The 22,995-nt window shown below is 53.0% G+C and overlaps 6 protein-coding genes across 6 annotated transcripts; 4 read left to right on the plus strand and 2 right to left on the minus strand.

Annotated features, from left to right (window-relative positions):
- Nucleotides 1-350: 350 nt before the first annotated feature.
- On the plus strand, nucleotides 351-1,123 carry QC764_105195 (uncharacterized protein; the record flags this gene model as incomplete). The annotated part of the gene is made up of 3 exons (XM_062941756.1): nucleotides 351-461; nucleotides 598-875; nucleotides 907-1,123. 3 exons carry the CDS (start codon nucleotides 351-353, stop codon nucleotides 1,121-1,123), a joined length of 606 nt encoding a protein of 201 aa, XP_062804646.1.
- A 285-nt stretch (nucleotides 1,124-1,408) lies between these two features.
- Nucleotides 1,409-4,066, plus strand: QC764_105200 (uncharacterized protein; the record flags this gene model as incomplete). Its single annotated transcript, XM_062941757.1, has 2 exons — nucleotides 1,409-1,826; nucleotides 1,883-4,066. 2 exons carry the CDS (start codon nucleotides 1,409-1,411, stop codon nucleotides 3,196-3,198), a joined length of 1,734 nt encoding a protein of 577 aa, XP_062804647.1. The 3' UTR covers nucleotides 3,199-4,066.
- Nucleotides 4,067-5,019: 953 nt separating this feature from the next.
- Nucleotides 5,020-5,231, minus strand: QC764_105208 (uncharacterized protein; the record flags this gene model as incomplete). The annotated part of the gene is made up of 2 exons (XM_062941758.1): nucleotides 5,020-5,151; nucleotides 5,208-5,231. The coding sequence occupies 2 exons, from the start codon at nucleotides 5,229-5,231 to the stop codon at nucleotides 5,020-5,022; spliced, it is 156 nt and encodes a 51-aa protein (XP_062804648.1).
- Nucleotides 5,232-6,138: 907 nt separating this feature from the next.
- QC764_105210 (putative Hybrid PKS-NRPS biosynthetic cluster) lies at nucleotides 6,139-20,586 on the minus strand. Its single transcript, XM_062941759.1, has 4 exons — nucleotides 20,032-20,586; nucleotides 18,321-19,949; nucleotides 17,790-18,266; nucleotides 6,139-17,732 (listed from the first exon to the last, which is right to left on the minus strand). Exons 2-4 carry the CDS (start codon nucleotides 18,516-18,518, stop codon nucleotides 6,231-6,233), a joined length of 12,177 nt encoding a protein of 4,058 aa, XP_062804649.1. The 5' UTR covers nucleotides 18,519-19,949; nucleotides 20,032-20,586; the 3' UTR covers nucleotides 6,139-6,230.
- QC764_105220 (uncharacterized protein) lies at nucleotides 19,056-20,342 on the plus strand (the record flags this gene model as incomplete). Its single annotated transcript, XM_062941760.1, has 1 exon — nucleotides 19,056-20,342. The coding sequence occupies one exon, from the start codon at nucleotides 19,056-19,058 to the stop codon at nucleotides 20,340-20,342; it is 1,287 nt and encodes a 428-aa protein (XP_062804650.1).
- Nucleotides 20,587-20,962: 376 nt separating the features above from the next.
- Nucleotides 20,963-22,855, plus strand: QC764_105230 (uncharacterized protein; the record flags this gene model as incomplete). The annotated part of the gene is made up of 3 exons (XM_062941761.1): nucleotides 20,963-21,064; nucleotides 21,134-21,301; nucleotides 21,398-22,855. 3 exons carry the CDS (start codon nucleotides 20,963-20,965, stop codon nucleotides 22,853-22,855), a joined length of 1,728 nt encoding a protein of 575 aa, XP_062804651.1.
- Between the last annotated feature and the right edge of the window lie 140 nt (nucleotides 22,856-22,995).

Here is a 22,995-nt window from a genome sequence, read left to right on the forward strand (position 1 = left end):
CTGTCGTTCTGCTAGATCTTGGTCCATGGCCACTCTTCTTGGCTGACGAGAGAGGCACTTAGTTGGCCATCGTGATCATAGTCGCAGAATTATCGCTGTTTCCCAAGTCAAAGACAGCCATGTATCGATAACCATTCGCATCGCTCCACCTCAACATTGGCAAACCCACATTATATGGCCTGAGGCAATTCAGTCACATGAAGTGAGACAGTAGTAAAATGGCTGATTGATTCACCGCAGTTCGGTTTGCCCGAGATCCAACCGAGAAACATGGGGCAAAGGGCTTTGAGGAAGGTGACACGAACAGTATTTTGGTGCAAAGCGGGCCAAGTGACGTTATCATTATCCACATGCAAGTCCACCCCAAAGGCAAGACGGCGTGGTATCACGTCTCGGAAACTGGGACTTTATGCAGATCCCCCAGCCAATTCACCCTCCGAAAAAAATCCATCTCGGTAAAGGTTTGAGCTGTTTGTCTGGAGAAAACTGCACTACTGGATTTCTGGGGATGCGGGTTCAGGGACCCTGTGAAGTTTGACAGGTTGATTCCCGCAAAAATATCCAAGCGACACAGAAAGTTTGATGGACGGAAACCAGACTTCTATGAAACACTGGATGGCCTATCAACTCTCTAGAACTGACCGGAGTTTCGTCCGGTCTACCGTGAACTCTGTTTGGCGGATTTCCCATTGCCCAGAAGTGAACAACTGCCGCTCAAGCTTCCCCAAGCTCCCGGCCCGAACACCAAGAAATCTTCATCTGAACTATGACCTCATCGCACCCCGCACCAATGCGACCCCTAAAACCCTTCACTTGCGAACCGGACCTTGGCCGAAGTCACCGATACTCCTAACTGCAGGTTTCATATCAAGAGTGTTTTTTCTGACCATATCCGCGTTGGGATAGCCATGGGAATATCCCTTCAAACTTTTCATCCGAGGTTGCACCATGCAGAAACGATGATCACAATCCAACCTCTTACACCCACAACTACCCACACAAAACCCACCAGATCTGGGAATATGGGCGGAACAAGATCGTCCCCCACCCCGCTGGGATGCCCTTAGCCCGCCAGTGCGATTCACAGGCTCGACAGGACCGCACGTGGAGGGTTACCGAGTGACAGCATCCTGCAACACGCTCCACGGTGCTCGACAGCGGCTGGCAACGGTTCACTCGACCAACACGCTATCCTACACAGTCCCACCCTTCTCGCCGCTCACTGGTTGCGTAGTCAACCGGGAGAAGGGACCGTTCCCGGAAACCGTTACCTTTCAGGTCGGAGCCGGGCAACCCTTCCAGCATGCGGTGGTATGGTATATAAGATGGGCGCCTGTCCCGGGTCTGACCGTCCAGCAAGTTTATCAGTCATTCCTTCTTCACTGGCAACGGCCGAATCGTTACGACCATGGCGCCACCAAAGTTCATGGGCCTCTCTGGGAGGCCATTATCCATGATGGTATCAGCTGTTGCGACGACGGGGTTCCTCCTCTTCGGTTACGACCAAGGTGTGATGAGTGGTATCATCACGGCCCCAGCTTTCAACAAAATGTTTCCAGAAACAAAAGACAACTCGACAATGCAAGGATTTGTGACGGCCATCTACGAGATCGGATGTCTGGCGGGTGCCATGTTCATGCTTTGGGCTGGTGATCTGCTCGGCAGACGACGAGGCATCATTGCGGGCGCCAGCATCATGTTGATTGGCGTTATCATTCAGGTTGCGACGGTCAAGGATAAGAACCCGCTGGCTCAGCTCATCGTTGGTCGCGTTGTCATGGGCGTTGGAAACGGCATGAACACCTCGACAATTCCCACTTACCAGGGTGAGTGACACAACATTGTCATCACACAGGAAATAGGCAACTGACAATGACCACAGCTGAATGCAGTAAGACGTCGAATCGAGGACTTTTGATCTGTATCGAAGGTGGTGTCATCGCTTTCGGTACACTGATCGCCTACTGGCTCGACTACGGTGCTTCCTACGGGCCCGATGACCTTGTCTGGCGTTTCCCTATTGCCTTCCAGGTCATCTTCGCCGTGCTCATCATCTTCCCCATGATGTTCCTTCCCGAGTCGCCGAGATGGCTTCTGAGCCACCAGCGCGAGGCCGAAGCTGACCGAGTCATCGCCGCCATCCGTGGTTACGAAGAGGGAAGCCCCGAGGCTGTGCTCGAGCGCAACCTCATTGTCGATTCTCTCCGTGCCTCTGGTGGTTATGGCCAGAAGAGCACTCCCGTCAAGGCTCTCTTCACGCACGGTAAAACGCAGCACTTCCGCCGCATGCTACTCGGTTCCTCGGCCCAGTTCTTCCAGCAGGTCGGCGGCTGTAACGCAGTCATTTACTATTTCCCCATCTTGTTCGAGGAGTCCATCGGCACCGATCACAACATGTCACTCCTCTTGGGCGGTGTCAACATGATCGTTTATTCCATCTTCGCCACCACTTCCTGGTTCATTGTCGAACGCGTCGGCCGGAGAAAAATGTTCCTCATCGGCAGTTTGGGACAGTCCCTTTCCATGGTCATCACGTTCGCCTGCCTTATTGACGGCAAGGAAATGACTGCTCGCGGCGCTGCTGTGGGCTTGTTTACCTACATTGCCTTCTTCGGCGCCACCTGGCTCCCCTTGCCCTGGCTCTACCCTGCCGAAGTCAACCCCATCAAGACCAGAGCCAAAGCCAACGCTGTCTCCACCTGTGTCAACTGGCTGTTCAACTTTGTCATTGTCATGGTTACGCCTATCATGGTCTCCAACATTGGCTGGGGAACCTACCTCTTCTTTGCAGCAACAAACGCTTGCTTCATCCCGGTCATTTACTTCTTCTACCCTGAGACAGCAAAGAGATCTCTCGAAGAGATCGACATCATCTTTGCCAAGGGCCACGCAGAGAAGATGAGCTATGTACGGGCTGCGAAGGAGCTGCCGCATTTGCAGCCAGAAGAGATTGAAGGGTACGCGAGAAAGTATGGTCTTGTTGGGCACGGCGAGAGCGATAGCTCGACTGAGGTTGGAACTATTGGTGATGAGAGGAGGGATGTGGAGAAGAATTTCAGTGGGCAGAGCGGGAATACGACGAATAGCAGTGATGAGGGGTTGCCTGACAGAGGGCCGGGTCCGTCGGTTGTTGATGAGGGAGGTGTGGAAAGTGGTTTTGGGGATGGAGTTAACGCGAGTAGGAAGGCTGATAATTAGGGGGGCTTATGATGATGACGATTGAGAGAAAATGAATGGTGGATGATATGGTGGATGATACCAGGCTTCTAAGCATGATGTTTTCTTATTTTTTGAAGAGTTATAGACATAGACGGCTATGGTCGTCTGGGAGAGAATACCCTTTTGGCTTTTGTAGATATGGCTTTTTTTATGGTCATCTAGGATAGATGATAGTGGATGAAAGATTTTGTTTTTGAATATTTTGCGCTTGTGTTGGTGCTTGGTGTGTGTTGAATGATGGATGATGTGCAAGGGTCACATGCACTGTCAACACGGCCTGTGAGGCCGGCTCCCCAGTTATGGAGTTCCAAGATTGCCTCGAGGTGGCAATGTCAGGTCTTTCATCGAATTAATATTTGCGTGTACCTGGAATAAATGGGGTGGGGTGGTGAATGCTGAGGAGTCGCAGCAATTGGGAACATCCATCCCTTCCCCCTGTCGAATCACGATAATATTGACTTATTAAGAAGTATAGTGCAAGTCAAGATCTCTTGAACTTGGGTCACCTACAGAGTCTCGAGGTTCTTGGTATTCGGCGACTGATACTTAGGCATGCAGTACACAATTTGCTTATCCTCACAATTCCAAGCTGTCAACTCCAACACTACATCTGCAGAAACACCACCTCGTAAGGACAGCACAATAACGCAATTATTCAGCTACAGCCTCTGTCGTGGCATCCACCTCAGCTTCGTCGGGCTTGTCTCCCGCTGCCGTTTTGCAGCCAAAGTTACCGCATCCATACACCCACTGGCAATCACACAAGTAGTAACACTCGGGAGTCCTGGTCAAGGGCGTAGATCCCTGGCAACTGGTAGTTGCGTTGCATCTGTTCGAATTCTCCGCGGTGTGACACTCGAGTGCCCAGTAGCCCTGACGCCTGTAATGGGTTGGGTTGGGCGAGGTGTCGGCTGCTCCGATGGGCACTGCTATAGCAAAAGTGATGTTGAGCCCCAGAAAGAAAATTTGGATAGTGAAGAGGATCTAGATGGTGGATTTATTGGTAGACGGCTGTTGAAGAGGGGTTCGTGTGGTCTCTCTACCTTCATGGTTGGATGGTGGGATTGGAAGAGTTGATCGGCTATACAGGGTCGGTGGTAAGTAGTCTTTGATGCCTGATGGATGTACGATGCGACGGTGGAAAGATTGTTAGATGATTGAACAGTCTCAGGAGGGGGAGGAAGCGGTTTTACATATATACAGAAATCGGCTTGCTGCGACTTTGAGGTGGCCTCCCTCTCAGCTTGACGCCTAACAACAATGCTTTGCCTCTATCAGATCCGGTAACTTGCTCCCTTGAGATCATAATGACGGAATACCTGGCCAAAGTTGGGGACTTTCTCAAAACAGGAGTTATTCGTACCGCAGATACAATCAGTATGCCAAACAGGTGTGCCATCTACTTGCGTGCCAGTACTCGGCTTCCGAATGACGAGTTTAGAAAGGTTCTTGTGCGTGCAGCGTGGGCTGCTGCAGGTTGGGGAGAGTTTAAAGGCCGGGACTTTGGGTTGGTGAGGGGGGTTCGCTAGGTGATGTTTTGGTTGGTGGGGTGGTGGAGCTATTGTTGTTGGGCGACTCGGGGAGAATAGGTACAACGGTTGTCCACGATGGGTGTGGGAACCGTCTGCTCGAGAGAGGCAGTTTTTCTGCCGTAAATCCCTGCTACAAAGACCGAGACCTGCTATTACAAGAAGTAACAAACCGGAGACGACGATGAGAAGAACGCCGAGTCGGATACCGCAGAGCTTCTTCTCTGGTGGGTCGGAGATCTGTTGTTGGGCTGCACTAGGTGCTTTCGTATCATACTGATAGGGTATGCGTATCGGTATAGGAGGACGCCGAGGGCGGGTAAATGGGCATCGGAGCTGTGTGGTGGCCATTGTAGACTTCAAGTCCTGAAGGGTCGTGTGGCGACAGCGGCGAGATGGGATTCTATTTCAAAAGTCAGCATGAACGCGGTGTAACATATCTCTGATGATGATCCGTACCTTTCGCGAGTGATCTCTGGGCATCGTGAGTAACCATGCGGTCTGTGATAAAGGAGGGAATGGGGAAATGGCGGGGGAAGGCTAATAGGTCTGGATGCGGGCTCTGGAAGGATTTGAGGAGCTGACCCAACCCCATAGATCAGGTTCAGGGAAGGGCCGCGCCATGCCTCTGCGACCATGCCACCGGCCACCGACCACCAATGTCCATAACATTAAAGCCAAAAATCCCATCACAAGTCGAGAATCGACTAACCAAAGCCAAGAAATGGTCGACATTGCCCTCAATCCAATCAGGAGGCGGCCAAGTATTACACTTGGTGCCGATCTGTAGCAAACCCCTTTTCAAGGAGCGAAGGGCTGCTTGCGCCATCCCGCAACAACAACAAAGGGACCATAGAGGCAGAAATCTTTCTTTATCATGGGAAATAAATCAATGTGATCTGTCATTCCTCCCCCTGAAGGCCATTATTCCCACCCAGCTCTCCCAAAATCAAGGCTAGCCCATCGTGCAATACGTCGACACGGCGATGGCGCAAAGGACCTTGGTGAGCATGATGACGGACTTGGTGTTGGCTGCGACTGTTGCGCTGGTTCGTTCTGGTTGTGTTGTTGATGCCAGTTGTGGCAGATAGTTCACAGGAGTGGCTGTGGTATATAATATGGGCAGGCACTGGCCATCCTCATTCAAGTCACAGTAGAGCAACTTCCACCATGCGTGGCGGTGTGGGTCGGAGATAACAAAGCTCTGCTTTGGTAAGAGCCCGCCCGCTGCTTTGCTGTTAGCCGGCCACAGGTAGCCTTCCCTAGAAAGCCTATTCCGCTATTTCAGGTAACTCTCCTAGGCCGCAGTCTCACGCGGTTTAAGGTTACATGACTGCCTACATCATCGCTACTATCCCGACTATAGGCATTCACCAATGGGACTCCGATGTTGTTGGTATCCAACGAAAGAAAGTCAATTTGTATCATCGATCGCTTCAGTCTATCCAAAACTACAGCTATCCCGTCGGTCTTCCTCGCAGTCTACTCAGTCACCAAACAAGGCAACACCAGCGTCCTCCTCCCCTCTCCCCAACCCTCTTCAAAATAACCCGCAATCACATCCCCCAACCCCCTAACCCTCGCCTCCTGAAGCCACCTGTCCATCGTCCAAACCTCAATCTTCCTTCCTGTCCGCCGGGCCAAGTACCCCGCCAACCCCTCGGCCGTGCCCTCGATCTTCTCCTCGTCATCCCCTCCCACATGATGAACATACGACACCTTGCTCTTCCCAGCTTGATCCACCGCCAAAGCCGCAGCAACAACATCACTAGCTACCCTCCCCACCTCAGCCATATCCACGTTCCCTTCCACCTCCAGCCCGGGTATGTGGGGTACAGCACCCATCTTGGAGCTGAACCGCAATAGGGTTCCCACAACATCTGGTGCGACCTTCACAGCCTCCCCCTTTCCATCCTCTGCCGTGTATAGTGACACTGGCCTGTGTATCACGACTGCGACTCCCTTTTCAGCCAAGCGTTCAAGCATGACCTCTCCAATCCACTTTGATGCCGCGTAACCTTCTTTGACTGCTGCGTCGGACTCGCATGGCGGGAAACGCGCAAGTGAGCCAGGGGAAATAGAGTTTCCGCCGTGTTGCTTCTGGGCAAAGGTAGCAACAGAGGCAGTGGAGATGAAGTGCACTGGCACCTTCTTCCCTCCCTGGAGTTGACCGGCAAGCACCGCGAATCGTGCGAGCGTTCTTGTGGACAGAACATTGGCCGGCTTGAGTGAGTCGTACGTCTTGAGGAAGCTAGTGTCTGCGCCATTGTGTATCATGACGTCTACTCTTGATGCCAATGTCTGGAACAGGTGTATGGAAAGGCCTAGCAAGGGCGAGGTGAGGTCGCCGGGATATTCTCTGACTTTGGGGTGACGATGGATCCGGCCCGAAGAGCTGTCGGTACCGGACCGGACCGCGACGCAGTGCACAGTCTTGACCTGATCGGAAGAGATGAGGTGTTCGAGCAGGTGTTGCCCAAGGAACCCCGTTGCACCTGTGAGGATGACTTCCAGACCATGCCCTTCAGTAACGCGCTCTTCCGCAGCAGCTGTCTCCAAGGGCAGGTCCTCCTCCAAGAAGCCTTGCATAAGAAGTGATATCTCCTTGTCCCAATCAACAACAGTCTCCACATCTCGCACTGGGTCCTTCAGACCGGTAGTAGCCGTCTGGACAAGCGATGCCATGGCCCCAAGTGAACTTGCCCTGAAGAGGCTCGGCAACGGGGTGGTATTCTCCAGACCAAACTTCCTCTTCAGCGATGCCTGCAGTTGGATGAGAAGCAGCGAGTTGCCCCCCACCCTAAAGAAGTCGGCTTCCTTCCCCGTGACTGGCGCATGAGCCGTTGGCAGCACCTCCAACCAGATCTCTCGAATTCGCGACTCTGTCTCGGTTAGAGACTCCGCCACACCGGTTTCGCCGTCGTCACCGATTTCTGGAAGTGGCAGCGTGTCCAAGGCGCGACGATCCAGCTTCCCGTTCGGCGTCAAAGGCAGCTTCTCAATCGGCACCGCAAAAGAGGGGCACATGTACGGCGGCAGAGGAAGTCGAGCGATCATGTCCTGCAGGTCAAAGTCCTTGTCGTGTTTGTTGAGAACAACAAAGGCAACCAACAGGTCCCCTTCTCGCAAGGACACAGCAGCTTGGCTCACATTCTCTGCCCCAGCCGTCTTGACAATCACAGCTGCCACCTCGTCCAGTTCAACCCTGACACCCCTGATCTGGACTTGCGCATCGCCCTCAATACGACCAAGGCATTGAAGTGATCCATCGGGCAAGAACCGACCCAGGTCTCCCGTGCGGTAGAATCTTGTGTCCCTCATGCTAAATTCCAAGGCAAACGGAGGGTCGATGATGAATCTAGCCACTGGTTCATCCGGCCTGGTGACATATCCGCCTGCTGCAACACCAGCTCCTCCAATGTATATCTCGCCTGGGAATCCCTCTGGAACTGGCTCCAGCTTGTCATTGACGATGACGACGGTATAGTTCGGCATAGCAGTTCCAACATCGGGGTCTTCATCCCGATCCTTGCGGCGATAGTCGACAAACGTCCTGGTGCACGAAACGGTCCCCTCTGCCGGTCCATATGCATTTACCAATCTCAGATCTGTCAGTTCCAAAAAGGCAAACGCGTCCAGGTGATTCCGCGTCAGCTTTTCCCCACCACTCACGGCCAACTTCCAGGTCGTGCACTTTCTCAAACCCTCCCCGCCAAAGCGGATCAGGGCAGCATATTCGGACGGAACGCCAACGGTGTAGGTGACACCTTCGTGGGCCATGATCTTCGCAATAGAAGCTGGGTCTCCTCGGACACTGTCTGGTACCATGACTACCGTTCCTCCATGTGCCAGTCCACCAAAGATCTGCTCCAGGGAGCAGTCGAACCCAAGTGAGCTTTGCTGCAGAACCGTCTCCCTTTTGATGTCATGCAATGACTTTACAGCAAGGACTTGGTTGAGAATATTTGTGTGTGACATGATCACGCCTTTCGGACGGCCGGTGGAGCCGCTGGTGAAGATGATACAGGCCGGGCTGTCACTTGCAATGTTGAGAGGGAGTTCATCCTGGTCGTGGTTGTGATTGTTGGCTTTGACTGAGTCGATATCAACGATTGGAACGCTTGACCCAATAAAGCCCTGAAGAGTAGCCAGGTCCTCTTCCCCCTTGCACAGCAAAATATGAGGCTCGCAATCCTCAAGCATCAGCGCCAGCCGCTCGAGAGAGTTACGCCGTTCAAGGGGCACATAAACGCAACCCGCCGCCATGATTGCCAGCATTGCGCACAAGATGTCCCCCAGACCGGTGGCGTAAACTGCGACACTCCTTCCTTTCCCGACAACATGCTGCGCCAGCGCAGTTCTGATCACACCGACCCTCACCATTAACTGCTGATATGTGATAGATGCCGTTTTATCCTTGATGGCGATACTCTCAGGGTATTTCGCCGCCATCCGGAATACTCGATGAATGACGGTAACATCCTCGTTGATCGCCATATCAGGTCCAGTCCCAACCATAACACCCCGCCTGGCACACTCCTCGTCAGCAAGGCGAAGCTCCTGCAACGCAGGGCTTACTGCGCCATCCATTCGATAAACCAACCCCTCCAACAACGTCACAAACGACCGCCCCAGCACCTCAGCATCAAACTCCGAGTACAAGTACTTCTGTACCCCAAACCCAATCCACACCCCTCCATCCCCAATATCTGTCACGTCCAGGTGCAAGTCGAACGGATTCCTCGCCACAACCATGTCAGTCCACTCAACCTCACAGCCCCCTCCCCAGTTGGACTTTGACGACCCATGACCAAGACGGTAGTTGATCGCTACCTGGAACAGCGGGTGATGGTCACCACTTCTCGGAATGTTTAACTTCGTGACAAGAGCGTCAAACGGAAGAGTAGAGTGCTCTAGAGCAGAAAGCATCGCCTCCTTGGTCGACGACAGCAAATCATCGAACGAGCCATTTGGAGAAAGCGAGAAACGCAGGGCGAGCGAGTTGAGAAAGTACCCAATCGTATGCTGGAACTCATCACCCTCTGGACGATTAGAATCCATCACTCCAATAACCAAGTCTGACACGTCAAGCCATCTGGACAGAAAAGCTGCCAATGCTGCAAGACAAAAGTGGAACTTGGTAACTCGTGCTTGGGTGCACTTTGCCTTGAGAGCTTTGGCGAATTTGGAGTCGAATTTCACCTCGAACGTGTGAGATCCAAAGGGCGGGTCTTGAGGGCCGCCAAGCTGCTTGCGGTGTCTTGACTTGGCGAAGGGGAAGAGAGGGAGCACTGAAGGTGTGATCTGGTAGATCTCTTGCCAATATTTCAAGTCGCGCTCAAACTTGTCAGGGTCGGCACATAGTTGAAGTTGGCGTTCAGAAAGATCAATCGCCTGGACTGGCGATGGCAGGAGTGTCAGGGCTTGTGGGTCCGAATACCCTAGTTGGAGCTCATACAAGAACTGAACAAGGCTTGCGCCGTCCATAATGAGGTGATGGTAGGCGACAATGATCCAAGCTTCCATCATCGTGTGTCGGACCACAATGGTACGCATAACCTCGCCGTGCCCAACATCAAACTGATGGTTCCTGACGGCTGTGAGCTGTGTATTAAAGTCGTGTTGGCTTCCTTCCGAGACTTCCACGGAAAGTCTGCCTGCACCATGAACGGCCTGCCGCCCGCTTGCTGAGTCAAAGAAGAACGAGCTTCGAAGAGCTTCATGTCTTGCAGTAACTGCCTTGATAGTTCTCTCCAGCCTCGCGAGGTCCAAATTACCAGTGAACTTGCCTGCAATGACACAGTTATGGGTGGACTTGTCTTGTAGGAAGCTGTCAAGGAAGAGCAGGCGATCTTGACCATGAGATGTAGAGCCAACACGAAAAATATCATGCTCAGAGACATTTTCATCGCCATGGTTCGTACTCTCAGCTGGTGTGGCTGTTCCAGTGTTGCTTACTTCAGTTGAAGGAGCAAATGTTGGCTCAACCGGGGATGAGCCAATGTTCATGTGCCGTAATATCTCGGCACCCAGCTCTCGAACGGACGGGCTGTCCAGAATCTTGAGTGCAGGCAGATTGACACCAAGTTCTTTGGAGATCCATGTGCGAAGCTGAATAGCCACCAATGAGTCCAGTCCAAGTGACAAGAGCGGTGCGAGTGGATCGATCTTTTGCTCAAGTGGAATCTGAAGCGTGTGTTGCAACTTTCTTCCCATCGCTGATTCCAGCACAGCCAACGCAGTGCCAGAAGGGGCAGACGTAATACTTTCCATCAAGCTGACCTGCTCAACTGATAAATCCGCGTCAGTCCCTGCTTGCCCCTTTTGTGAAGCGACACTGCCTTCCACAAGAAAGTGCGACATGCGAGGAAGGTTGAACCAGCTTGGCCGGCGCGACTGATCTGGATCCGACAAATCCCAAAGCCCAAGGCCAGTAAGGAGATCAGCCTCCTTATCAAAGTTCCTGCCGCCCGCAAAGATTGCCTCGGCAAACATGACGTGCAAGTCAGCCTCAGACAAAGGCTGGGTGTTGTGTTTGCTGGCCAGCTCAACGGCCTCAAAGGCGTTGGATGACTTTGTCAAATACCCCACGTCAGACAAGACACCAATGTCAATGACACTGGCCGGAACACCGCGTTTTCTTCTTTGCTGCGCGAGGCCTGTCATAAACAGGTTTGCTGCGTTGTAGTTGGCCAACCCGGGAACACCAACCACACTAGATGCCGATGACAGAAAAACGAAGAAGTCCAAGTTGTCTGAGGAGCCAAAGGCAGCTTCGAGGTTGATTGAGCCCTGCACCTTGGGCCGGAGAACCGCGTTCAGATCTTCCAGCGTCAGGTTTTCGAACGCTCGGTCGCGAAGAATCATGGCACCATTGACCACGCCTCCAACCGGTGGCATTTCAGGCTCCATGTCGAATACTCCCGCAACGGCGTTCAGGACGCTGTTGCGGTTTGACAGATCCAGTGCTAATACCTGCAATTTGGCGCCCTTGTGAGCCAGCTTTTCAACTTCGGTGGATTCAACTGATGGGTTGCGGCTGGCTAAGATGAAGTACCGTGCCCCATGATCAGCCATCCAGTTGCAGAGTGAAAGACCAACCGATCCTGTGAGACCAGCCAGGAAGTAGGTTTTATCGGAAGAGAGCAGGTATGAGCCTTGGAGAGGGCGGACTAGCGATTGAACAGCTGTTTGACTGGAGGAATGGATATTGGTCCAGTCGACAATGGTGGTTGGGTTGGCGGTGTGGGAACCAGCTGCCAATAGCTCGGCAGGTACCAGCCGCAATCCGAGTCTCGTTGACTCATTGTCCTCTGTACTTCTCCTCAACTTGAGCTTTGCAATAGCATCACCGAACGACCCCATAGACAAGGCAAGATCCACAACCCAGCCATTTTCTTGACGTGCAGGTACCTTAAATATCCTGGCAGACTTGTCGATCGCACTCCGGATCTGTTTTGAGATTGCACTGTTTTGATCTCCAAAGTTGACATAAACAGAAACACCGTTCATCGGCGTCACACGTTGCAGCCTTCGCTTTGTGGACTGGGAATGGATGAAGGTGTATCCATATGCATCCTCCAATTCTGGATCTGTAGTGCTGCAAAACAAATCAACCTGTTGCCTTCTTGCCTCTTCCCAGATTTGTGAAACAAAATCCTCAGTTGCCTCGTGAACCCAGACGCAGTGTCCCGCAGTCGAGTGAGAGAGTATAGCCTTGATAAGAAGCTGCCTCACTACATCTGTTAGCAGGCCTGCTGCGTGACATGCCATATCATCGTCGAGAATTGTCGGGACAGCCATGTGCGAGTTGTCCACTTTGATGACAGAATTATTGAACCGTGACAACGCAAAAAACCATTGTCCACAGCTTTTTCCACGACCAAGACAAATGTAGACTGGCTCCGGCGACTCCTGAGTTCGAAAGGCGCAGAGTGTAGAGTACTCCACAGTAAGCAACATCTTGTCCTCTGGAATCTGGCCAGACAAAAGCTCAGGTCGTTGATGCAGCGCAAATGATCCGCTGCCATCCAGTGCGGGCACCAGTGACAATGGCACAGTCGGCGAGGACTGGTTCGTTTCAATCCAAATGGCCCTCCTTTCCGAGTTGAGCCGATCATTCCTCTCTTGACTCAGCTTGATCCTCGGCAGCATTTCCATCCCATCTTGACCAACCCGAAACTCCGTCTCCTTACTCCACAGTACATCCTTTTGTTGACCCTCCCTGCCCCCAAGAAACACCATTCGCATAAAAGCCGAAGCAACCCACTGTGCAAACGCTACCGAGTTGCTCCCAGCTTCCCACCCCGAATCAACAAACTGCAACGGCCGATCCGGAAACTCCAACATCACCGACCTCGCAATCCCCAGCACCATCTGTGCATGAGGTTGCCGCCCATCATACGCACCACTCGTCACCCACAAGACATGCGTCGCCTTGCAGAGAACATTCTGCAGGCCTAAGAAGATCTCGTTGCTGATTTCGCTCTTCGCAAACACAGGTTCCACCAGCTCCGTTAGGCAAATGACCGCTGTATCCTTTGGAAACCCGTCGCTGAAGCTTTCCAACCCCTCTGAGCATACAGCAACAGTCTTCGCAGCTCCCGCAGTCAAAAGCGCTCTCCGAAGATGGTTCGCAACTTTTGTCACGGCCAAGTCGGCCCTGTTGCCAAGGATGAGGACCTCTTTCAGGGAACCCCTGAGCGTTACCCCACCAACGTCTGACCAAAGCGGCTCCCTCAAAAACAACACCCTTTCATCAACCGCTTGACTGACCATCACCGAATAGGTGTAATACTTGGGATCATCTTCCAAATCCCTGGCAACAACATCAACACCAGAGAACCCACTCTGCAGCAGGACATCATGCCATCTCGCCTCACTGATCAAGGGCGAAAAAGGCCGTGCATCATCAGCGCCAAGCCACCAGCCTGAGAGGGTGCCAAAAATGAACTCGGTGTGTAACGCGTCACCGGCTGCGGTGTTCTCCAGCAGGAGCAGATAGCCCCCGGGACGGAGAAGCGTGCGGCAGTTCTTGAGTGTTTCGGTCAGCTTCGGTGTAGCGTGCAAAACGTTGGAAGCAACGATGACGTCGTAAGCACCCTCCTCGAAGCCTTGCTCCTTGACTGGATCGCGGCCAATATCCAGAGTGCGGAAAATCATGTTTCTTGAAGGATGACCTTGAACAAAACGCTCGTGGGCTTGTTCGAAGAAGCCGGAGGAGATGTCGGTGAAAGTATACGACGAAAACTTGTCTGAGATGCTCGATAGGATGGCATTGGTGGCGCTCCCTGTCCCGGCACCGATTTCGAGGAAGCGAAGGTGGGGATAGCGGTGGACGATTTGGGCGGCTGCTTTGGCGACTCGTCTGTTGGATTGCTTCAAGCCCAGACTACGCTGGTAATAATCTGTCAAGAGATTCTCTTGGAGAAGGAGCTGTAGGGAGTGCACGCGACCAGCAAGTATGTCGGGAAGTGCCTCACCAAGACGGATAATCGTGGTCAGATCCACTAGGCTTGGGTACTTCTCGGACCACTCTGTCATCATCCGCGGGTTGTCTTCAGCCCAGTCTTTCGACACTCGTGGATGATAACCAGCTTCGACACGAGCCAAGACGTGGTTGACTGCCCAATTCCAGTAGTCAATCAGATGCGGGTGTGCTTGAGACACAGACTCTAAGGGCACACCCTCTCGGAGTTGGCGAAGATAAAAGTACGCCGCGCGGTTGACTATGTCTGTTGTAGCCTTGTATAACTCCATGTCATCTTCGACGGCATCACTGTCAATCCCCGCCATGATATCTCGCATCCATGTGGTCTCTGAGAATATGTTCCGGTCATCCTGGGCATTGAACGAGCCGAATGGTGCACAGCAGAGACCCTCCATCTGAATCTCCGGATAATTATCCTCGGAGCCGAACACCTCCACGTCGCAGGAGATTTCATTCGAGGACACCTTCCGGATGAAGCAGTCCGCAGATAGATAATCCTTGCTGGACTTTTTCTCCAATAAACGAGCTAGATCAACACGGACGAGATCAATGGACCGCGGGAGGTAGGTCTTTGGCAACATTCCGTTCTGGGCCGAAAGAGCAGCCAGGAGACCATGAGAAGCGACATCCAGAATTGCAGGGTGCAAAAGCATCTGATCCTCACACTCGACAGGTCGACCAAGCTTGACACAGGAATACCCTTTTGTTCGCTGGACCTCCTGGGCTAGGAAGTCGCCAGAGTATTGAAGTCCGGTCGAACGCAAGGATTTGTAAAAGAGATCTATGTCGACGGCATCCAGGTCGGTCAGTTGAAGCTCTCTCCGAGGTAATACGGCCTTTTCTGGGCCATGCTCGGATCTTGAGCGATCAATCGTGAGAACAACTCGGCAGGCGAAATTCCGGCGGGAATCGTCAATGCCAACCTCGGCTTGGGCATTGGCAAGTGCGCTACTGCACGAGAACTCGGCCAAGATTTGGTCTTGTTGATTGCCAGTATCATGAATATCTCCATCGACTCGCAAAGTTGAGAAGATCTCAGTAGCCGTGGAATCGTGATCTTCCAGAGTGATAGCACGGTGGATGCTGAGGTCCTCCAACTCCACCAGTACGATTGAATTTTTGTCACCAACCAACGTGATTCCGGCATCCAACGCCATGGACACATAGCCTTGAGCAGGGAGAAGTACCTGACCTTGAAACTTGTGGCCACTGAGCCACTCAAGCTCGTCAAGCTTCAGTATGTTACGCCAGCGTCTCTCTTTCGGGTCACTGTCTTCGAGACGGGCCCCCAAGAGAGGGTGAGGACGCGTATTTCGGGTGCGGAAACTCTTCGACGCTCTGGATTCTCTCCAAAGGGGCTTGTCATGGTCCCAAGAATAATGGGGCAAATTCTTGCACACCTGGTAATTCTGTTTGGACCACTTCTCTGGTCCAAGACAAGCCTTGGTGAACCCGTCAAAGTCAACCACAGACCTGGCGCTTTGAATTCCTTGGGGAGAACTTGAGCTGAATTGTGTCCAGATAGATCCCAGCGTCTCCTGTATTGCTTCCAGATCGTCCGAACCCCTCTTTAGTGTCCCGCTATGAGTCAATTGGACACCCATGCTGGTGATTGTGTCTTGAGTCGGTCGCTTCAGGGCAGGATGTGGTCCAACTTCGACAGCCATAATCCTGTCAGACGCCATTCCCTCGGTGGCCCTCTCCAGGGCTTGGGAGAACAGCACCGGGTTCACCATATTGTCGATCCAGTATTGGGAGGACAGGGAACTGACGTCCACGGGAGACTCTGGATAAACGCTCGAATACCAGATTGTGCTGCTCGTTTTCGCTGTCGGCTTGATATCGCAACTGACCAAGAATCTCCGGTAATCAGGAACAAACTGCTTCATATGATGAGAATGATACGCAGTGTCGACGCGAAGTCCTCTCGCAAAGACCCCCTGTTCATTCGACAGCATGTTCAGCGCCTCATCAACAGCATCAAGGTCACCAGACAGGGTGACACTGGTTGCTGAGTTGCAGGCAGCAACACAAAGTCTGCCAGCGAATTGCGGGCGACCACAAAACATCTTGGCATCGTCAACAGTCATGTCGGCAGCCAACATGCCACCTTTCTTTGCCTTCTCGTTGATCCGGGAACAAGCCAGGCCGCGGTAATAGGCGATGCGAATGGCTTCGGTAGCGGTCAGATAACCCGCAGCGTAGGCAGCAGCGATTTCTCCAGATGAATGACCGGCAACTCGTTCAAAAGTAATACCTGCACTTTGAAGGAGGTTGACAAGACCAATCTGTACTGCTGTGCAGAGTGGTTGTGAGATCGAGGCCTCTTGCAACCGACTCTTGTCTGATGCCGCCCTCAACTCGACTTCCAGCGACCAAGAAGGAGGATTCTCTGGCACAGTGCCTAAAGCATGCTCCAACTTCTGTATAGTTTCTCGAAACAAGTGGCTCGATTCAAGCAAACCGGTTGACATGGTTGCCCACTGTGCTCCCTGTCCCGTGAAAACTCCTAAAATTGGGAGAGACTGGCCAGTGACGACAATAGATTTGCTCCGCGGAAGGTCAAGAGACTTGGAACCCTTCGTGGACTGCAGCCAGGCACCCACTTGTTGCATCAGGGTGATTTGCGTTCGGCCGGAGAAGGCCAGCTTGAAAGGCAGTTCTGACCGTCTATTCTGCAGGGTCCATAACAGGTGGCCGAGGTCACCGTTGTGTTGTCCAAGGCCATCTTTCAGGACTGACAGGAGCCTTGTTGCTGTTTCCATGAGAGACTGAGGTGAGTTCGCGGAGAGAAGCAGAGGACCGCATGCCTCGCCATTTACATTCTCCTTTTCCCAGCTCTCAACAATGATATGACAATTGGTACCTCCAAAGCCGAAACTATTGATACTGGCACGGCGCGGAACACCCGGTGGAAGATCTGGCCATTTTTGCGGTGTGGTGGGTATTTCCAAGTGTTGAAAGAACGGTTCAACTGCAGGAGAAAGACGACTGAAATGGAGGTTTGGTGGAATGATCCCGTGTTGCATGGACAGAGATGCTTTCAGTAACCCAGCAAGCCCAGCTGTGCCTTCAGTATGACCAACAACAGTCTTGATAGAGCCCACAAGCAGTTTACCAGTGGCTGTCGAGTCATCCGGGAAGAAGGCAGTCTGGACTGCACGAGCTTCAATGGGGTCTCCAGCCGGCGTGCCCGTACCATGGGCTTCAAAGTACTGGCACCGATCCTGAGGGGAAAGGACATTCAAACCACACGCAGCGTAGGTGGATCGGATAAGATCGGCCTGTGAGGTAGCACTGGGCATAGTGATACCGGTGGTTCGGCCGTCTTGATTGACACCGGTTTGCCGTATAATGCATTCGATATGATCCCCGTCTCTGAGTGCTGCAGACAGGGGTTTCAACAGGACAGCTGCAACCCCATCCCCTCTTGCATATCCGTCGGCATTCGCATCCCACATTGCGCAACGTCCGTTGGGAGATAGCATGCCGAGCTAAATATCACCACCATCAGCGTCATATCCACACCAAGAGGTAGTGTCTGGACTCACATTGGACTCAAAGATGAATTGCTCGGGCCCAAGCAGCAAATTCACGCCTGCCGCAACGGCAATTTTGGACTCGCCAACGCGCAACGCTTGAACGGCGAGATGCAATGCAACAAGGCTGGAAGAGCAGGCTGTATCGATGGTGACGGATGGCCCGTTCCAGTCAAAGAAGTATGAGACACGATTAGACATGATGCTCCTGGCCGTTCCAGTGGCTGTGTACTGAGGAGCACTGTCGACATTGCGGAGAACAACATCGTAATAGTCGCCGTTTAGTTGACCAACGTAAACACCAGTAGAAGACCCTTTCAGTTGTGATACTGGATATCCAGCAGCTTCGAGAGATTCGTACACGACCTCGAGTAGGATCCGCTGCTGCGGGTCCATGGACTCAGCTTCTTCCCTGCGTATACCGAAGAAGCCATTGTCAAACAGCCGGGAATCTTCTTCGAGAAAATATGCCTTTTGTGTATTCGTAGTCTACAGAGCAAGGTTAGAGACCACATAGAGTTTGTACCACATCATAAGACTTACGCCATGATGCCGCGAATCCTGATGATAAAATCCAGAGAGATTGAACCTTGATTCTGGAATCTGGGCTGAGATGTCACGGGGGTTGGACAAGAGATCCCACAGTCGTGAAGGGGAGGAAGCACCACCAGGGAATCGGCAACCCGATCCAATAATGGCAATGGGCTCAGGAATTTGTGAAGCCATACTGAACACAGGCATCGGCCACTAGGTGTGCATGTAGGTAGGTCGTTCTGTCCTGCTCGATAGCCTCGGAAGCTTTGATCACTCCGTGGAGTCTGGCTGATGGTGGACGGCCTAAGAACGCGTGCAACATCATGTTCCTCGTAGATGTATACTGATGCTTGCATCTGGAATTCATCAGTCACTCAGTGTGAGTGCCTAGCCACCTAGGCAAAATTCCTATTCGGGAAGGAGATGCCGCCTTTCGTGACATCGTGTCAGAACCTCAACGGCGAGTTCGCCTCAGTGGTGCAGAAACGGAAGTGATGACAGGCATCTCTGTCATCCATGGTAACTAGGGCTGAGGTGTATGGGTCTACTGTATACATCGAGTACCGCTCGATGGCATGCCGCAGTCCCGTCGCTCCTTCGGGACTTTGGTAACCTAGGCATTTCTGCCGTTGGATCTCGAGCATTTAAGAGGCGTTGGCTTGGTTGTTGAGTGGATTAGAAGCCCCCAAGCTCCCAAACCACACCACCTTTGAGAAAATCACCAATAGCGGAAACTCGTGCATAATGAAAAGTTTGGCACCCCAATTCACCGAATTCTTTCGCTTTGAGCTACTTCGGATCCTCGGAACGGCACCCTTCCACGGCTGCGACGTAAGCGAGTGGGCAGAGGCGACGGAGTCAATCAAGCAAGATGACCCGGAAAGCTGGTATGGAGCGTGGACGCAGGCAGCAGAGAGAGTCGAAGTAATGGCGGAGGAAGCCATGAAGAACGGTGATCATCATGGGGCAAGATGGGCATTCCTGCGGGCGTGCAACTACCGACGAGCCAGCGAGTTCATGTTGCATGTGCAACCCAGCGATCCCCGACTCCTCGCATCCTTGGTCAAGGCTTCCGACAATTTTCGACAGGCCAGCAAGTTACTGAATAGCCCTGTTGAAACATTGGAGATTCCCTTCGGCAATGGCTCGACGCTGCCGGGGTATCTGTTCCTGCCAGCGGGAGGCACAAGGGCGGGTCACCGCGAGGAAAAGATGCCAATCCTGGTGGCAACCGGCGGTTTTGATTCAATTCAGGAAGAGCTCTTCTTCGGCATGGCTGACGGTGCTCGTGTACGGGGCTATGCTTGCGTCACTTTTGAAGGGCCGGGACAAGGAGTTGTGGCACGACGTGGTACTGACCGGCTCCTGCTGCGCCCCGACTGGGAGGTTGTAATCAAAGCCGTTCTCGATCATATCTTCCAATTAGCCGTTGCCAAGCCGCACCTCAACCTGGATCTGTCCCGCATCGCGTTGGTTGGCGCGTCGATGGGTGGGTATTTTGCTCTCAGGGGTGCAACCGACCCCCGCGTGTCCGCTGTCGTTTCGGTGGATGGGTTTTACGACCTCGGCGAGATGATGGCGTCCCGTACTCCTCGTTTCCTATGGCCTGAGAGCCTCGGTGACGGAATCTTCAACTGGCTTCTCGGGTCAGCCCAAAGGTGGTATTTTCAGACACGTTGGGAGTTCCAACATGCCATGCTTGCAACGGGCGCTACTACACCAGCCGAAGTGTACCGGCAGTTGGCTCGCTATCATCTGCGCGGGCCTGAAGGCGGTCCGAGTGTCCTCGATCGGATCAAGTGCCCGGCCCTGATTACCGGTTCGAGGGACACGCTGTATTGGTCGTTAGAGGAGAGCACGTACAGGATCGTGCGGGAGCTGACGAGGCTCGAGGAGGGGAAGGACAAGAAGGTGTGGATTCCAACGGGTTGGGGACAGGGCTCGCTGCAGGCCAAAGTCGGAGCCTTTTCCCACTTTCATCACAACATGTTTTCGTGGTTGGACGACGTGTTCGGGATTGGCGCTGAGTAGCAGTCGTCGGAGCCCGAGGGTATCATGGAAGGATCTGAATGGAGTGGAGTTTGTCTTGGATTTGTCTTGGAAGCGATGGTTTAACCATCATGGCACCATGGTTGAAACAACGAGCGAGAGCGAAAACGAAGGCGCCGGTGACAGCTAGGGTCAGACTCCGGGACAGGAGATGAAGGCATCAAAGAGGAAAGTGACATTGGTAGCTCGTAAGGCTGTTAGCGTTAGATTCCGCCAAGTGGTGGCGTCCGGGGATGTACGTCGCGCTGTTGCGCTGCCCGTTTGACAGTGCCGCAGCAGGTAATATACTTTTGTGGACCTCTCTATGCCGCCCACATGGAAAGCCTTCTTTCTCGTCAGTAGGGCGGTAATTGTTTCAATGATACCTGGAAGTTATCTGATGCTGCCATAGCTGCATCGATTGGAATATGGCTGGAAATCAGCACAGCCAGGGAGTGCAAAGGCTTAGGGGTAGCCGTACTGGACTTTTTCCAGCCTGGTCTTGTCACCAGGCATCCCACCTTCGTTCTCTCCTCAAAGGCGCTTTCTCCTGCCAGAGCCGTTAACTTCCAGGTTCGTGCACCTGAACACCTAGGTTCTCTGCTCCACCCATCCTGCCCGCCATGGACGCCACGACAGAGTGCAAAACGCAAAGTCATGATCCAACTATCGAGCCAGTCCCAACGGACGGGCAAACGGGAGGTCGATATGGCTGGCGCTTCAGTGTAAGTTTCGATGTTTTCGAGGTTTAGACCTACCTGGCACAGTTTGCTGACTCTCGTTGGCGCACTCAGGCAATTCTCGTCGCCCTATCTCTGACTTCGATCCTCGCCGGCCTCGAAATCGGATGCATCGCCACTGCTATGCCCACGATTGTCAAGGCTCTTGGCACTGGAGATGAAAGTGAGACTATCTACGTCTGGGTTGCCAATGCCTACTTCCTCACCATGACGGCTTTCCAGGTGTGTTTCTTGCCCCTCCATTTTGTGCCAGCCGGCGGGACTGGAAACACGGACGACAAAAGCATGACGCTGACTTGCTTTCGCGCATTGATATAGCCTCTCTACGGTCAGGCTGCCAATATCTTTGGTCGGAGAACCATGACAGTGCTAGCCGTTGTATTCTTCGCCATCGGATCTGCGATCTCTGGCGCTGCTAGCAGCATGCCCATGCTCGTAGCCGGGAGAGCTATTATGGGCGTTGGTGGTGGCGGCATTCTCGTCATGATCGAGATCATCATCTGCGATCTCTGCCCCCAGCGTGACAGGCCCAAATATCTGGGAATAGTGATGAGCATCTTTGGTCTGGCCATGTGCGTTGGTCCACTGATCGGCGGTGGTCTGGCAGAGCATGCGAGCTGGAGATGGATCTTCTATCTCAACCTTCCCGTTGCTGCTGTCTCCCTCGTCCCACTGTTGCTTTTTCTGCGCGTCAAGTACAAGAGGGACGCGATTGGAAAGATGCTCGCGCGGGTAGACTGGGGAGGAAATACCCTTTTCGCAGCAGCCGTCACGTCCATTCTAGTGGCGCTTACCTGGGGAGGGACAGAACACGCTTGGTCGGCATGGCAGACACTTGTTCCGCTATTCCTCGGAATTGCAGGTCTAGGCCTCTTTCTTTGGCTTGAGTCAACAACACTCATTGAGCAACCAACAATGCCTCTCCGACTCTTCGCCAACCGCACCTCTTCGGGAGCATTCGGTCTTACCTTTGTCGCTTCCATCCTGACCTATTGGATGGCCTACTGGCTACCTATCTACTTTCAAGCTGTCAAAGAAGATTCCCCAACACAGTCTGGAATCTCTACGTTACCTGTGTCGATGATCATGATCCCCTTCTCGATTCTTGCAGGAGGCGGCGTGACAGTACTCGGAAAGTTCCGCCCATTCCAATTCGCAGGCATCTCTTTGATGACCATAGCCATGGGCCTGTTCTCTCTTCTGGACATCGAATCGTCAAAGGGACATTGGGTCGGCTTCCAGGTTGTTGCTGCTGCCGGCGGTGGCTTGCTGCTAACCTGCACACTCCCTGCCGTCCAAGCACCACTTCCTGAAGCTGATGTTGCCATTGCCACAGCAACTTGGGGGTTCTTGCGAAGCTTCGGTGGCATCTGGGGCATCGCCATCCCAACTGCCATTTTCAACTCGCATGTAAACACCTTGCTCGATCAAGGCCGAGTGAGCGAAGAGGCTGTTGTCAACGCCTTGCGAAATGGCGGCGCATATGCCTTGGCTTCGGTGGGTTTCATCCAGTCTATTCCACCCGATATCAAACAGCAGGTCAAGACGGTCTACGTAGAAAGCTTGCGGCTTGTGTGGCAAGTTGCTATCGGATTTGGCGTCCTTGGCTTTCTCATCGCAATCATCATCAAAGAGGTCAAGCTACGGGAGGATCTTGAGACTGATTTTGGACTCGTCGAGGGAGCCAATAACAGTTCCAGCTCAGAGGTGGCTGCAGAAAGCGGGAGAGGCGTTGTGGAGAGTAAGGCCGAAAAGTCCGTGACCGGCACAGCATAATAGACGGTGGCCTGTGCCGGATGGATCTGGTGAATCGGTTTCCGAAAGGTTACTTGTGTTGGTTCGGTGTTGGAGAGGACTCCGTTCCGTGGGGCCGGATGGAGGTTTATATGCGGCGCAGCTTTCACCCGTGTATAATT

Source organism: Podospora pseudoanserina, chromosome 1 (assembly GCF_035222485.1).
Source record: "Podospora pseudoanserina strain CBS 124.78 chromosome 1, whole genome shotgun sequence".
Classification (NCBI taxonomy): domain Eukaryota; kingdom Fungi; phylum Ascomycota; class Sordariomycetes; order Sordariales; family Podosporaceae; genus Podospora; species Podospora pseudoanserina.

Excerpts from the sequence above, each read along its gene's own strand:
- QC764_105210 (XM_062941759.1), bottom strand. The coding sequence starts at position 18,518 with ATGCCTGTGTTCAGTATGGCTTCACAAATTCCTGAGCCCATTGCCATT. Across the intron at positions 18,267-18,320 it reads AGGATTCGCGGCATCATGGC|ACTACGAATACACAAAAGGC; the intron begins GTAAGTCTTATG and ends CTTGCTCTGTAG. Across the intron at positions 17,733-17,789 it reads AATTCATCTTTGAGTCCAAT|CTCGGCATGCTATCTCCCAA; the intron begins GTGAGTCCAGAC and ends GGTGATATTTAG.